Source organism: Xenopus laevis, chromosome 4L (genome assembly GCF_017654675.1).
Source record: "Xenopus laevis strain J_2021 chromosome 4L, Xenopus_laevis_v10.1, whole genome shotgun sequence".
Lineage (NCBI taxonomy): Eukaryota > Metazoa > Chordata > Amphibia > Anura > Pipidae > Xenopus > Xenopus laevis.
In genome coordinates, this window is record NC_054377.1 from 118,427,481 (window position 1) to 118,443,776 (window position 16,296).

At 38.8% G+C, this 16,296-nt stretch overlaps 1 protein-coding gene across 3 annotated transcripts; it reads right to left on the reverse strand.

Moving 5' to 3' along the window:
- Positions 1–3,095: 3,095 nt before the first annotated feature.
- Positions 3,096–10,987, reverse strand: dnal4.L (dynein axonemal light chain 4 L homeolog). Of its 3 annotated transcripts, none has more exons than XM_018258823.2 (4): positions 10,779–10,987; positions 7,529–7,725; positions 5,061–5,144; positions 3,096–4,250 (listed from the first exon to the last, which is right to left on the reverse strand). In XM_018258823.2, exons 2-4 carry the CDS (start codon positions 7,598–7,600, stop codon positions 4,086–4,088), a joined length of 321 nt encoding a protein of 106 aa, XP_018114312.1. In that variant the 5' UTR covers positions 7,601–7,725; positions 10,779–10,987; the 3' UTR covers positions 3,096–4,085. The 3 variants fall into 3 exon arrangements, with proteins under 3 accessions (XP_018114312.1, XP_018114313.1, XP_018114315.1); XM_018258824.2 differs by lacking the exon at positions 10,779–10,987 and adding an exon at positions 10,626–10,762; XM_018258826.2 differs by lacking the exon at positions 10,779–10,987 and adding an exon at positions 10,678–10,760.
- Positions 10,988–16,296: the final 5,309 nt, after the last annotated feature.

Consider the following 16,296-nt stretch of genomic DNA (forward strand, 5'->3'; position numbering starts at 1 on the left):
TAACCCCCTAAAAAAACCCAATAGACTGTTTTTGCTTCCAATAAGGATCAATTATATCTTAGTTTGGCTGTTGTATTATTAGAGAGAAAAAGGAAATAATTTTTACAATTTTGATTTTGAGTCTATGGGAGACATCTTTTCCATAATTCTGAGCTTTCTGGATAAAAGGTCCCATTCCTGTAATAAGTGTGGCATGTGCAAGTTTGGACACCCTAGTAAGTTAGTATTTATTAACAGCCCCTTTGGTGAAAATCACCAGCCTTTCGTATGCAGCTAAGAGTCATTCAATTCTTGAGTCAGTAGGATGGCTGCGGCTAAACTAATGCTGTAAAATGTCTTGTTGAAAGGAAATTTTGCCTATTCTTCAAGGAAGGTGACTTCTAATTCTAAACTTCCTGGGCCGTTTTGCATCTACTGATTTTTACAAGAAATACCTTAAAGGCTGAAATATACCCACTAGGTTTTGAAGCACAGCGAGGGCAGTATGTGGATAGGATTACTAACTGTCGACTGGTCACACTCTTCTTGGGGCCATCAGTACAAAAATCTTGGTGGATTTAAAGGGTATACTACACTCCTTGCCCAAATTTTCCACTTGTGGAGAGCATAAACTAACCGTTCTGTTGTGGTGGGAGTCAGATCAGCATTTCTATAATAGAGTAATTCCCAATCAAGTTTTGGAAGCTCACATCATTTTGCCACATATAATTGTGTCTGTGCCAAGCCTAGTTAAGTAGCATACATTTTTGGGGAGGGGGTTAGAAGGTTCCGTTCCATTATATCAAGCAAACTACAAAACGAATGAAGGCATGCTGCAAAATGTGGTCAGTCGTTTTCAAATGATAAACTATACGAGATATTCAGTGTATTACACCTCCAGTTTAAAAAGCATCAGCTGTAAGAGATTCCTTTGCTCAGTTCAGTGTCCAGGTCATGCTGACACCATTTCTGGAGCCAGTGTCGTTTCCAGATATTTCAGGCGAGATAAGCGGCAGTAGGTAAACGAAGATCTGGGTCATTCTGACCAAGTCAGAGTCCTGTATAACTGAGGCTGGAAGTACAGAAGCTCCAAGCAATTGTCATTTCACTCTGATGGTAAAACTTCAAATTAACAGAACATTTACTAAACACCACTGAAGCCTGCTATTTACACAACTGACTTTAGGCATTCAAGGCAATATTTTGGAGCTGCCTCTAGCTCTCTTGATCTGCTTTGCAGCTGTCTTTCTTCTGCTCCTCTCCTATAAACTATCAAATAGAATGGAAAGTTTTTACATCTGACCAAACACATTGCTTTTATCCCCAGTGAAACCTATATAAAGGGGATGATTTATCAACGCGCACATTTTAATTACCCTGATTCAAAGTTTATTTGGGTGAAAATTCACAAACTCAAATTATAACTTCAAATCAAGTATTGATAAAGAAAAAAACCTCAAAAAACAGTATGCAAAACTTCGGCATCCGACAGCTTTCAAGATCATGTAGAAGTCAAAGGCAGCTGACTGCTGCCAGGCAAAATTTTAATTATTCAATTTGAGTTTTTTGAAATTGTAAACTCACAAATTTGAGGTATACAAGTTTTTCTATATTTTGATTTTTTTTAAATAAATAAACAAACATTTTTAGTTCATTTGAAGCAGAGAAAAACCTCTAAACCCTCACAAATTCTAATTTTGTTAAAGGGGATGTTCACTTTTGGAATTAACTTTTAGTATGATGTAGAGCAGGGGTCCCCAACCTTTTTTACCCGTGAGCCACATTCAAATGTAAAAAGAGTTGGGGAGCAACACAAGCATGAAAAAGTCCCTTAGGGTGCCAAATAAGGGCTGTGATTGGCTATTTGGTAGCCCCTATGCGGACTGGCAGCCTACAAGAGGCTTTACTTGGCACTATACTTCGTTTTTATGCAATTAAAACTTGCTTTCAAGATCAGAATTCAAAAATAAGCACCTCCTTTGAGGACCCTGAGCGCAACATCCAAGTGGTTGGAGAGCAACATGTTGCTCGCAAGCTACAGGTTGGGGATCACTGATGTAGAGAGTGATACTGAAAAAACTTGCAGTTGGTTTTCATTTTTAAGAATATGTGGTTATTGGATTATTTAGCTTTTAATTCAGCAGCTCTCCAGTTTGCAATTTCAGCAATCTGGTTGCAATGGTTGCTGGTATAGATGGGGTCAGTGACCCTCATCTGAAGAAAAAAAAATGGCAAATAATTAAAAACTATACAAAATAAAAAATAAAGGACAATTGAAAAGTTGCTTAAAATTAACCATCATGTAACTATACATACTGAAATGTAACTTAAAAGTGAAACACCCCTTTAAATATGCCTCAAAGTGTTTTATCTTCATTTGAAAAACCTGCTTGAAAAAAAAATCTGCCATAATTTATGACTGACTGATGATGATCAATTATGCTAAATTTATCAGGACTGTTAAACTCCAGCCCTCAAAGATCTTTACTGTCTGGGGCTTAAACATTCAACATCATTGCTTGTTAAAAAGCAAAAAATGTAGGACAGCTCTGGTCTATCTTAAAGCCTCAAGATGACTAAAATTGAAGGTGCCTATTGATAAGCTCACTTCCATAAGATCCTCATGTAATGGCACGTCTCTTCCATCTGTGACAGTCCTACTGAGCATAATGCCTCATACACAGCAATTCTCCTGCAACATTATTTTTCTTGCTTCTTTTTTAGTTATATAGAAAATCATTTTTTAATTCATATTCATTTCTGTTCCTGTTAGCGATGCAAAACTACTTTGTGATGATCTCTAGTGAAAACTATACAGGATTTAAGCCTTTGTTGCAAAAATATGTATTTGAGGGGAAAACATATTCTAAAAATCATGGTACATTTCTGAAGTTTTTGCTTTTGTTGGTACAACTGGCTCCTGTTTCATATTCAGCACAGTTTCCTATGGCATTTCCAGTGGCTTCCTGAAAAAACTCCAAAACCTCTAATTCTGGTATTATTGCTTTTACTTTTAAAAGGAATCAATTATAGAGAACCCTACCTTGCTTTCAATACTTTTCAAGCACTTAAGCACATATTTTCTGACCAATCCACAAAACTAAGTATAATATCACTTTTTTAAAAATCCAAGGAATTTTATTAATGACAATTAGAGCAAACTATTTTATAACCAGAGTTAAAATTAAAAAAACAGCTTCCTTTATGTCCCAACAGAGTATAAAATCCTTCCTAGAAACATGGCTTCACATTTCCGCCAGTGAACAAGAAAATTTAAGGGCTGGTTGTTGGCAGGCTTCTCTGTGGTTTCCTAAAACTCCTGATCTATTATTTATGGCTTGTGGATAAACTATGATGTAAGACTACGTCAAAATGGTGAGCAAAAGGTGAGCAATAGAAAACTGTATCTGTGTTGGAACACGAGAGCAAAAGGATGAGAACAAGATGAGAGGATGGGAGAGAAGGCGGAAATCAGTAAATATAGTACAGAATAAAGCAAAAGAAACGGCTTAAATACCAAAATATGATATAGAAAAGTAGTGGCACAGATGAAAGTAAAAGGGGTTTACCCTCAATACTATCATAGTGGAACTGAGGAACTCAGTACGAAGAAAGTGATAGGGAAAATGTAAAGCAGAGATAGTGAAGTAGCGGCGATAAAATAAAATGCTATTTGGGAGACCAGAGTTGCAGTGCCAATAGGACGGTAAAGCCCTGTGCATAAACTTATTTTGTATTAAAAAAGTGTCTGAGGGTCAAGGATAAGAAAAGGGAATTAAAGGCTGGATTTGGCCAGTTTGGCATGTCTGATTGTTTGCAAACTTTTGCGAACAATATATTGCAAGGGCTAATATATTACTTAAGGACCAACAGCTTTAACGTTTACAGTAAATAATCATTGCCAGAGCGACATGCAACCTGTTGCTGACACTCTTTCCCAAAAAGTATTTTAGTGTGGTCACTTTCAAAAGCCCAAAAAGACATTGAGATATTTTCATGTAGAGCCCAGCCAATGACTCTTTCCTGAGCAAGGCCTTCCAGCAGCACATCCTGAGTAGAAGGAGAGAAACTGAGGAATTGAAATTGTTGTCCTGTATCAGGGTCCATCATGAACATTTCCACACACAGATTGCCAAGCTGCCTCCAAAGAACATGTAAAGGAGGTTCTTGACTTCATGAGTTATCTCAAATCCAAACCCCTCTCCGATAACCACATGCCAGGAGGAGCCAAACTTCTTGTCCATTGTCTCTTTTATCATCTTTGCTGCACTCTGCGAAGTGGAAAAAATAGCCAAGGCAGATTATAAAACAGGTTAAAAAATGTTTCCTCATTTGTCATGACAAGAGACTATTATGCTTACATGCACAGAAGGAGCTAACTGAAATTAAAGGAGTGGTTCATCTTCAACTTGTTATGAAATGGCGAATTCTAGGCAACTTTTCAATAGCTCTTTATTATTTATTTTGTATATTTCTTTTTATTACTTGTCTTTTTCTTCTGACTCTTTCCAGCTTTCAAATAGGGGTCACTGACCACATCTAAAAACCAAATACTATGTAAGGCTACAAATGTATTGTTATTGCTACTTTTTGTTACTAATATTGCTATTCAGGTCTCTCCTATTCATAGTCCAATCTCTCCAAGTCCTGTGCCCTGTTAATCTCAGACATAGCTATGCGGAACCAAACAGAAGCCCGTTAAGGAGTGAAGTAACTTATAACAGTACCAAAAAAACATCCATGATCATTTAGGAAATGGTAAAGCTTTCCAAAATATGCAGCTCTGGGATTGTTGTTATTATTTCCTTTCAGCCTTTTAAATAATAATTATCAGCAGCATATTTGTCTGTTTATTGAAAGGACCGTATACACCTAAAAACACATTTACTAAAACATGCTTTTCTTTTGCGGGGTTGGCTTTACGGGCGGGGCTTTGAGGGAAACGATTCCTTGTGCAGCATTTACTTTATACCGATACGTTCCTATGATTTTTATAGGAACGAGTCAGTATAGCTTTAAAACAACAGGTAAAAGCATGTTCAGGCAAGGCATATCTAATGAATCTGGAATAGATACTTTACCTCATTATTACTTGCAAATTTTTCACAGGCTGTAACACACAGCTCCATCGTTTCTACACGCATTTCTTCTGGCATATCTGTTTGCTGAAAGATAAGTGTATATATAGGATGTCAGGACAGGTTAGTTCTAAGTTGTGTGCTTAACTCACATCTGATGGCCTAAGAGTTGCAGAATGTGATGGAGTATATGCTGACATCCAAGAAGCAGTAAGCAGAAGAATGCTCACAGAAGGAATTGATCCATAGGTCTGACTGCAGGTACAATATCAAATAAACTAAAATATAATCTAAAATCACTGAGAAAAAATTATTTTACGGATTATCATGTGAAAACGCCTCAAAGAGAAAAAACATCCTCATTCAGTTCCAGATTTTTCTTTGTTTTAATACTTTATTTTTTAAATTTAACTAGCGCAGCATATATATATATAGCTTTTGCATTGTCAGTGTTCAGGAGCCATTGAATATCACATGGAGAATAAAGATTACAGTTCAGACAACAGAGTTTTTCTTACTGAATTGCAGCTGGCTTTATGGGATTTTTTGGGGAATCTGGAATTGAATAAGGAGATACGTCTTCCTCATCTAACTAAATCTGGCCCTGTATGCCCAAATGTACTTGACATTTAGACATTTCTGTCCACAAGAACTATTTATGAGTAGCATGGGTATTTTAGGGGAAAGTGGCTGTACACAAGCCTTACATTAGCATGCACAATGCCAAACCATGCTTAAATGCGGTCATTGTGGTGTAAAGGTCTTCACAACTGCACTTTAAAGAAGTGAATACACAGTCTTAGGAGTGATGAATTGTTAAGTCTGATGGATAACTATAGATTTGGTGATGTCTTGAGAATGATTTCCAGCAGATTCAAATGCATTGTTTTAAATTAAAGGAAAGAGTTTTCATCTGAAAAGGAAAATATAGCCCCCATTGATGTGGGCTTATTCATTTGGGCTTATGTAGAAAAGGTGCATAAACACTATCTTAACTTCTAGAAATAAATGTATTGCATTTTTTACACAGACAAAACCAATTCCACAGATTGAAAGGAATCCATTATATTTTGTATGTGTGTTTGTCTGTTCATCCCTCCCCAGACTCTGGCTGTAATATAACCCCCTCCCTCACCTAGTTTTATTGAAAACATGTGTATTTGTTGTCCCTTTGCTTTGCAGAGAATATGTGCATTACCCACTTTGGTAAGCAGAGAGACACCCAGGCCAATTTATAACGGAATAAAGTGAAGGAGTGGTTGCATTACACTGTCATAAGGGATTTTGGGAAATAGCTTGTTGATGTTATCATGGTTTCCTTCAATCTGTGGATTCATGTATGTCTGTGTAAAAAAATGCATTTATATCTGGCAGTTCAGATACTGTTTATATACCTTTCTATATAAGCCCATCTAAATAAGCTCATGTCAAAATGGTGTATATTTTACTTTTAAGGAAATATAAGGAATATTTACAGTGAGAGGTGTGAAACTGCAGAATTATCTTCTCGAATTAGTTGTACCAGCAAATAATTTATAATCAGAAAGGGATTGAATCTAAAACAAAAAAATACAAGGTTACTGCAATTAACTCTTGGTACATAGCTGATCCAGAGATTGGCTTGATTGATTTCCCCAAAAAATTAAATTTGGACAGGCTGCAGATGGGTTTTTCACCTTCCTCTGGTTCAAGAAGCTGTCAGGTAGGCTTTATTTGGGGGGGAAAAAGTTTGCACTTGATGTTTTTGTATTTTTCAGCCTTGGTTACTATGTAATTTGTATCATGTTTTTGCAAACTTTAAGTTAAAACTTTCACCGTGGCATCTTTTCCGAGGTCATTAAAGTAGAATACAATTTTGCAAAACTGTATCAACTGTCCCTGCTGGGGTGCTGTGAATAACTTTATTCTAAAACAAGTGCATTGAGTTTTCAGAGTATAACACCTACACTTCAATTAGGTGAAAATTAAAAATATATTGCTACAATAAGAAAAGGCTACAAATATTTACTGAAATCATCATGTAAATATATCATTAAAAGCTGCCAACCTTAGCAGCATAACTCATTTAATGATGCAATTAGTGGAATCAACCCCTTAATACTGCTTACATATTCTACTGCATTTAGTTCACATTGCTTTTTAATATAATGCAACAGATTATTATTATTATTATTATTATTAACATGTGTTTATATAGCGCCAACATATTGCGTAGCACTGTGTAGAAAGCAAGAAGTGTGAACGCAGTCTTTCCACTTATTTTGGGTTAATATAAATGTTAATATTTAACAAACCCCATGGTAAAACAACCACCTCTAAGTTATCAAACAAACCATGCGTATCCCATTGCTATAGTGTGGGACTGTGCCCTGAAACCCCCAAAAGTTTAATGGAGCGGCATGGTAATTAAGGTGTTAAATCAGTCTATACCTTTTTGACAGGAGAACTATACTGGGAAGAGAAAAGGTTACCCGAATTAAAGGAAAACTGTGCATCCTCTTGTAGTCTGCCTCATCTTTCTTGTTTTCGCCAGGATCTGCCATGGTGATTCCTTGTCAGCTCACAGAGGTTACTGTACACTTATATCTGTTATATTGCACAAAGCAGTGTAAACGATATGTAGAAGGTAAATACTGCAGGGTAAGGGGTGGCAGGCCGGATTACATACCTGAGGAGATATAGATTGTTTAACATGACTTAACACCACAACAAAACAAGTGTATTACTAGACACTATTTCTCATTATGCCTTTCTCAATGTCAGTTTCTAGTAGCTTCAAACTGTATATTAGTCAAGCAAGATAGGTGCTTTGATCTTGGCCTGAAACATTCATGCATGTTCTGGGATGGAATTATATGGACAATACAATGAAGAAAAACATTGGTAGGTAGGCAGGCATGCTTGCTGCTTGAAGTAGGAACCTCCGTGCCGCTTAATGTATTTTCCTTCCAAACAATGGGAGTCTAAACATTACAGAACAACACTCCTGCTTAGTATCACCAGGGCAACCACTAGACTGAAATGTTTTCAAAGAGAATACACCACAGCAGAAAATAAGGGAAAGAGAAACCCTTTAGAACGTGAGGCATGTCACTTTGAACAAATATAAAAAAAAAAAACCCTCGATTCATCTGCTCTAACAGAAGCATCATTGTGCTCTTTTTCTTCATCTATCGCCTGATCCTCACAAAGGCTTCACTGCAAAGCACTGAAACCAACACAGAAGGGCACTGTATCACCCTTACCAGGTTTAAACTTCCCTAAAACCCTTGTTAGAGCCACGTTTCTTATTTCTCTTTAACAGTACTTATTGTAAGTGTACGTGCGTGGATTAATGCTTAAAGCCACTATATCAGAAGTTTTTCCAGCAGAATGGTGCTCAGTATAAGGTAACGCTCCTCCTTGCGCAGATTTAGATTATCTCTCTTTCCTAATTTTTAGTGCATGCAATGTTTAGTCCCAGTAACATGTATTGAAGGAATCCACTCGAAGTGTTAAAAGCAATAAATGCATGGTATATTTCATTTTATGTCTAAGAAATTCAATATTATTGAGCTTTGTCGCTGAAACGACTTGATTTTTGCTCCAACCCTTCGCGCTAAGGGTGATTTACAAACTAAAGGTGCTAAACTGCATGGTGTCAGGCCAAGATTACATGACAAGTGGGAGGTGAGGGGACAAGGGTCCAGACTAGGGGAAGGCAGAAGAGGTACGTGCCCATTGCCCCCACCTTTGCACCTAAACACATGCCTGTTCTGCCTACCCCTAGTTCCAGCACTGAAATTAAATACAGTACAGTTCCCTATAGGGACCAAATGGGTGTATTTTCGAACATGCAGCAGAAGCAGTTTTTCCTACTCAACAAATGTTTAGGTATTCACATAAATGCTTGTATGCTCAAACACAGAATTCTCATTTCTAAACTAAAAGTCAATACTATGATGCTTGATTCAGTTCTACATACACTATCCACCATTCTGCACACATTACACATTTTCTAAAAAGTAAAACACAAAATATTTATGCAGGTGTTCTATGGGCAGTATCACCATCACCTGTAGTATGAGGCCCCTAAAACCTTGTGTGTTGTCCATGACTGTCCATGCTCTAATAAGGAGTTATAAAGAGTTAATATTTATACATTTATTTTTCAGATAGTGTTTATGCACTTTTTTTTTTTTTTTACAAAAAGCTTATGTCAGAAAGTAGAGAATATTTTCCCTTAAAAGGAGACGTACAGGATAAATGACAAAAACCCTAATTTTGCAGACAATTATGAGTAATATATGGTGTTGCTTTTACATGGTGCTAAAAATGAATATTATCTTTAAAAATAGCCCCTTTATTAGAGCTGCCTATAGATGTTCTCTGGTCCCTGTTTCAAATGAAGGGTGGGCATGTACTAACAGTCCCTGCCAGAAGCACAGTAGGAGGAGGACAGCCAATCACAGTCCTGGAGTCACACAAGCAAAGACAGGCTTCAGTTCCCTATCAGGTCCTTCTAGCTGCAGATTGGTTCCTGCCCTACAGTGCAGTGAGCTGAGTGCTAGTGATGTGCAGGTCGGGATTTTCCTGAGTGCCGTCGGCTCCCCTGCACAGCCTAGGAATTGAGGGAGCAGGAAGTGGAAGAGAAGGGAGGTATTATTAGGGTTTATCAGAAATAGTCAATAAATCAGCCTGAAACACTACTTTTTAAGCACAATTCTTCTATATCTAAACGAGTATAATGCACTGGTACATTCATATTTTTTTTTTTACACAAAATGTCTCCTTTAAAGCACTCTGCTTCACATAAAGAAAATATGCAGCATACCCCAGGTCCCAAGCATTCTGGATAATTGATCACATTCTTTTATAGGTAAGTGCGAAGCAGGTCCGGACTGAAAATTAAAATAGGCCCTGGCATTTCAGTTACACAGAGGCCCAATAAGCCCACCCAGAGGCCCAAACAACCCCCACCAGCCCACTAAATAGTGACTTTCTATGGCACCTTATAGCAGCCCCTCTGGCATTTGCCAGAACCCACAGATTGCCAGTCCGGGCCTGGTGTGAAGGCTCTATTGCTTTACATGTATAATGTAATCAAAATCTCATTGTACGCATGCTTTATATAAGAAGTGAGCAAAATTTTCCTTTTTGGTTTTCCCATGACGTTATAGGTGATGGAACAGTGGCTTGGGATCTACCTGATCTCACACTAGCAATATCATAAGGACTTGCCAGACTAATAAAGCAGTCTATGACCAGCGCTTAGCAGACATAGAATACACAGAATGAGGTACGACTAGAGTAATGATCGTAACTAAGTATAACCAGTGACCCTAGATATGAAAAGAGCCAATCAGCAGGCACATATACAAAGTGCGCACTTAACAACATTATTAGGGGTATGGCCCCCAAAAAAATGAAAGAGAAGACAGCATTGATAATTCAGCCTGTGTAAATTGCTCCTAGAATATAGGTGACATCTCCCTCAAGTTTATGTATGTAAATTCATATTAGGAATGACTTTGTACACATAGTATCACAACACTGGAATCCAGCTCTTCCTCTGCCCAGTCCACTCACTTCTAGTTGCCTCCTCTGCTCTTTCCTCCCCTCCAGCGCCTCTTATACAAACCCTTTCCACTTTTTGTCCTTTGTGTTCACTCTGTTCTTTCTTCTCCTCTCATATTTTCGTCCCTTTTGGATTTCCACCCTGTGCCCGTGTCTCACACTTACCCCACACTGAGTTACCGAAGTCACCAGCCGGTTTCATCTCCCTGTGAGTCACAACAGCGTCCCTCCGCTTTCCGTTGCTATGCAGCGGGCCAGGCCTCCCCTGGCAACCGCTACCAAACCCGGAAGCTAAGCCACCGAGCTTCACGCTCCGCCTACTCGTTTCAAAACCCGCCAACGTTTGGTGAATTTTGCGGACCATCCCCCTGACGCACTTACTGATTACATATCGGTTGCCCAGGAGACGAGACTGCGGTAGCTGTCTACGTTACTGCCTGACGAGCTTCCTTTTTTTTTTTAAATCGAAATAAATAATTTATATACAGATTTTTGAGCCTACGTCATTCATGGGTCTCCCTAATTCGTAACGAGATTGTATATTCACAGTAAAATACATTCTACAAAACGACCACCCCCTTCGTGTTAGAAATCGTCTGAGACCAGTGACCCAAAACGACACAGTTGGGTGGGATTCCGAGTTTGGGAAATACCAGCGTTCCTAGATGTGGGGGTGGGGGAATACGAAAATAAAAGTTGCTTCAACTGAAGAGACGCAAATTGGAATGAAGTGAATATAACATGGATAGGTAGATGTTTTATAGATAATGAGTAAGAACAAATTATAGAGATGCATACCTTCCAACATTTTGAAAATAAAAAGAGGGACAATAAAGTTGGCGGCACGTATCGCTGCAAATTTTGTTTGACCCTGGCCATTTTTGTGGCCACCCTAATTACCATATTCATTCTACAAAATTTGGCAGGTTATGAAAGTTTGAACATATTTCTGTGTTTTTTTCCCGTTCGTACAGTCAGTGTCGGACTGGCTCACAGGGATACCAGGAAAACTCCCAGTAGGCCCAGGTGTCAGTGGGCCTCTTGCGTCTAAACATTGGGCCTATTTCATGGTCATTCCCTATTTCTTTATGGGGAAAATGCTTAATAATGGGAGACTATTGTAAGTAGATATAAAAGACTAGGAGAATAAAGAGGTTGAGTGAGTAGAGGAGAAATAATAGTTTGGAAAGGTCCACGGTCTTAGGTTTTCTGGTGGGCCCCTGGCACCCCAGTCCGACACTGCTTACAGTTTTGCTAATGAATGTGAATTGCCTTTTAAGCTGTGAGTCTAACTTTTCCCAAGGGACCTGTTATCTTATATTGTTACAATTACTTATTTCTTTATCTCGAAATTGTTACAAAAGTACCTTATCAGCTGCTGTGGCTGTCCTGGGCTCTCTGCCAAAGGCCAATTAAGTTAGAAACTCTGGAGCAAATTCACTAAAGGACGAAGCGCCTAATGCTAGCGTTAATTCGCTAGTGTAGCGCTTTTTCGTTAATTCGCTGATTCACTAACGGACACTGGCGTGAATTCGCTAGTGTTACTTCGCACCTTTACACCTGGCGAATTTGCGCAATGGACGTAACTAAGCAAATTCACTGATGCGTGCATTTTTCTGAATGCTACCTTTTATGCCAGACTTCCTTCGCCACCTCAGACCAGGCGAAGTGCAATAGAGTAGATAGGGATTGCTTCAAAAAAAGTTAAACATTTTTCTAAGTCCCAAAAAACGCTGGCGCTTTTTCTTTTTTTATGGGTGATAGACTGAAAAAGTTCAAAAAAATTTTGGGGCTACCCTCCTTCCCCCCTACATTTCCTAACTCATGGCACCTTAACTATACAGTGGGCACATGTGTAGGGCAAAATAAACATTTTATTTGCTGTTTTTAAGGTTTCCCAGGCTTGTGTAGTGATGCTACATATACCTCTATTGTATCTTCAATATGGCACCTTATGCAAATTAAGCATCGCTAGCGTAACTTCGCTTTGCTTGGCAAATTAACGCTAGCGCAACTTCGCAACCTTACGCTTCCCCTCAGTGCAACTTTGGATTTTAGTGAATTTGCGTAGCGCTGGCGATAATACACCTTGCGAAGTGCGGCGAAGCGGATGCTGGCGCAACTACGAATCTTAGTGAATTTGCCCCAATTGTATCTTTTTCTGGCTGTTCAGTGCAGAGAAAAACAGGACTTTCCAGTACAAATGAAGGACTGTGGGTTGAGCTGTCAAAAGAGGGACTGTCCCTCTAGAAATGGGAGAGTTGGGAGGTATGGGTGATGCACATATAAATATATGTCTCTGTAATACATTCCCGTCACTGATTACTGTATATTAAGTGTAGTACTCTAATTAATTCAATTCATTTTCATTATCTATAAAAACACATCTATCTATCTATGATATATTCACTTGATTCCAATTCTTGCTCGCATCTCTTCAGCTTTTAAGGTAGCAACTTTTTTCTCCTAGTCTCTCTCTCAGAAGGTGGTTTCTGACAGATGTTATGTCACTCATAGAAGAAGTGACATGTGTAGTGGAAGTGACGTTGTGCATGTGATGTGACTTCCATAAGCTGGGGGAGGGCACAATTAGGTCCATTGCCTAGGGTGGAACCGGGCCTAATTACAGCACTGCAGGGAAGGGAGTTGTGATGTGCGGGCTGGCCCGATACCCGCAGGACCCGTGGGTTCGGGCCGACCTCGCACCCCCATTTGTGGGTGGCGGGTGGGTCCGGGTCGAGCTGATTTTCCTGCTCTCCCTGCCCGCACACCTTACACTGCCGATGGCGTCTGGTTTTATAGCTACTCGCCCTGCCCCTTTTGTGACATCATTGGCGGGGCGGCACGTGTCTATAAAAGGAACCCAGAAGTCGGGCTCAGGAGGGTGGGTTTGGGTTGGGTTTCACCCGACCCGCACATCACTAGAAGCAGGGCCGGATTTACATAGTGGGCACCCCTAGGCCCACTGTTGTTCGTCACCCCATCATTGGGACTGGAGCAATGGGGATTGGCGCACAGGAAATTAAAAAAAAACCTTGTATCTCCTGCACATCCCCAGTGCTTGTGAACCAATGTGGTGTGGTTGGGCAGCATTCAGCCCTTGTCCTGGGCCTTGGTGGCCTCTCCACAAACCTGGGCCTGACTAGAAGGGAGGGATTTCTAGGTTGTAATAAATTTAATGAGTAGCACATTGCTGGTAAATTTGTAATACCGATCCTAGCTGGTGGTGATTTACTGGTTAGACTGGTCAAATCCTGACCAGGTGGCCTCCCTATATGTAATATTAAGGATGTACTGAATCCAGGATTCTGTTTTGTGCTGGGGCAGGGCAGATGATATTTCAGGGGTGAGTCTATGACATCAGGGATGGGGTTATGCTCTTTTACTTCAATGTCCTGTCTGGATTAAATAATTTGAAAAACAGAGTTAACAAAACATCATTATTTCCTGATTTGCTGTTCATCTCTAATAATAAGACAAGGCCTTGCACTTGATGCAAAGTAACCCAGCATGGATCAATGTTGGAGGCAGAAATAATTATCTGTTTTAATAGGATGTTCCAAATGACAAGCAAACCCATATCTGCAAAACCTCAGGTTCCATGAATTATGGTACAGATACCATAGGTGTGCCTCTAATACAGAATAGGAAATGTGCAGCAAATCTGTTTTTGCAATTACACAAAGGTATAAAAAGACCATAAGCCATGTTTTCACAGAAGCTGAATCCTTATCATATTGGCCCATTCCCATTGATATCACATGCTCACTCATGCACATCAATCCAGAGGAAGAAATCCCTTTGAAGAATTACCAGACTTAGGCTCAAGGGCAAAGCATCTCAACTATGTCATAGTCATAATGTTTCTTCCAGGATCAGTCATTTGATCTTAAAAATTGTAGTCTGGAACCTCTACTTATTTATCCAGTTCATTATGCATTAAGGTGGCCATACACGCACTGATATTATTGTACAAAACAATTTTTTTTAGGAAAGATTGTAATTGTTACGTCTATGGCTTCCTTTACTGCTTCTTAAAGCCTCAACATAACATTGCTATTATTTATATCTGATATACCAAGTACTAGTTAACAGCCAAGCTACATGATCATTGCATTTAGTGGCTTTAGGTGTAATGGGGAGAGGTAATGTCCCAAAAATGCTTTTAACAATGGTGCACAACATACAACCATAGTGCAGTATATCACTTGTGCAGGCCCGGATTTGTGGAAAGGCCACCTAGGCCCGGGCCTAGGGCAGCAGGATTTTAGGGGGGCGGCATGCTGCCCAATCACACCCACATTGGTTCAAAAGCACTGGGGATGCGCTGGAGATACAATAATTTTTTTTAGATTTCCTGTGCACCAATCCCCATTGCCCCTGTCCCCCTGGAGGGGACAGGGGCGACGAATGGTAGTGGGCCTAGGGGCGCCCACTATGTAAATCCAGCCCTGCACTTGTGTAGCTCTACCTTTAGATTTCTCACTTCATTCCTAGTTTATTGCATAACTGGCAAATCTATCCATGCAGCACTAGCCACTAAATGCCTCTCATATTATTAATGTTTGCCCTGGCCTTATAAATGAATGTCACAATTAGAGGCCTATTTATCAAAATTTAAATTTGTGTAGTTTTACCATGGCTTAATTCACATTTTAAAAACAGCAAAAGAAAAGATGAGAATACATATTGTATAAAGCATGAACAAATAAAATGGATAAAAATGTGGAAAGAATCTAAATTTTACATATGTGTAGCATTCTTCATGGTCCTTAGGGGCCAGTTTATTAACATTCTTTTTTTTATGATTTAAACTTTATAACACAAAAAATCTTGCTTGTGAAGAATGTCTTTAAAACATGAAATTATCTCTATGCAGATTTATCAAGGGTCAAAGTGAATTTTCGAAGTAAAAAAATTCGAAATTCAAAGTAATTTTTTGGATACTTCGACTATCGAATAGGATACCACGACTTCGAATTTACTTCAACTTCGATTCTGAATAGAAATCGTTCGACTATTCGACCATTCGATAATCAAATTATTGTCTCTTTAAAAAACTTAGACTTCAATACTTTGCCAACTTAAACCTGCCGAATTGCTGTTTCGCCTATGGGGGACCTCCTGTGTGTTTTGCTAAGTCGAAAGATTTTTTTTTGATAAAATCGTTCGAATCGTTCGATTTGAAGTACGATCGGATATGATCGTACGATGTATAAAATCCTCTGACTTCGAATTTCGGAGGATTCTATTCGATGGTCAAATTTCGAAGTTTTTTCGACTTCAAAATTCGACGCTTGATAAATCTGCCCCTAAGCGTAAAAACCATGAAAAAAATCTAATGTAAAAGCTGTCCTGTAGAAGTTAGTTTTTAAATATTTAACTTCATAGGTTTTTGAGTTTTTCTCGTTTATAAACGTACAAAAAAAACAAGGATTTTGAGTTTTTTGTTTTCTTATTTTTATTTGTTTGAGTTTTATATATTCAGTTCATTTAATAAATAAATAAACATGCAGGGATTTTTAAAATGTGAGTTTAGTCATGGTTGAAAAAACTTCACAAATTCGAATTTTGATATTTGTACTAACGTATCTTTAACCCCAAGAAACTATCGTTTTGGCTGCTGTACAGGAAACAAGCAATGAGCAGATCTTTGGTGTTAATTCATTGGAAAGTCTTCACT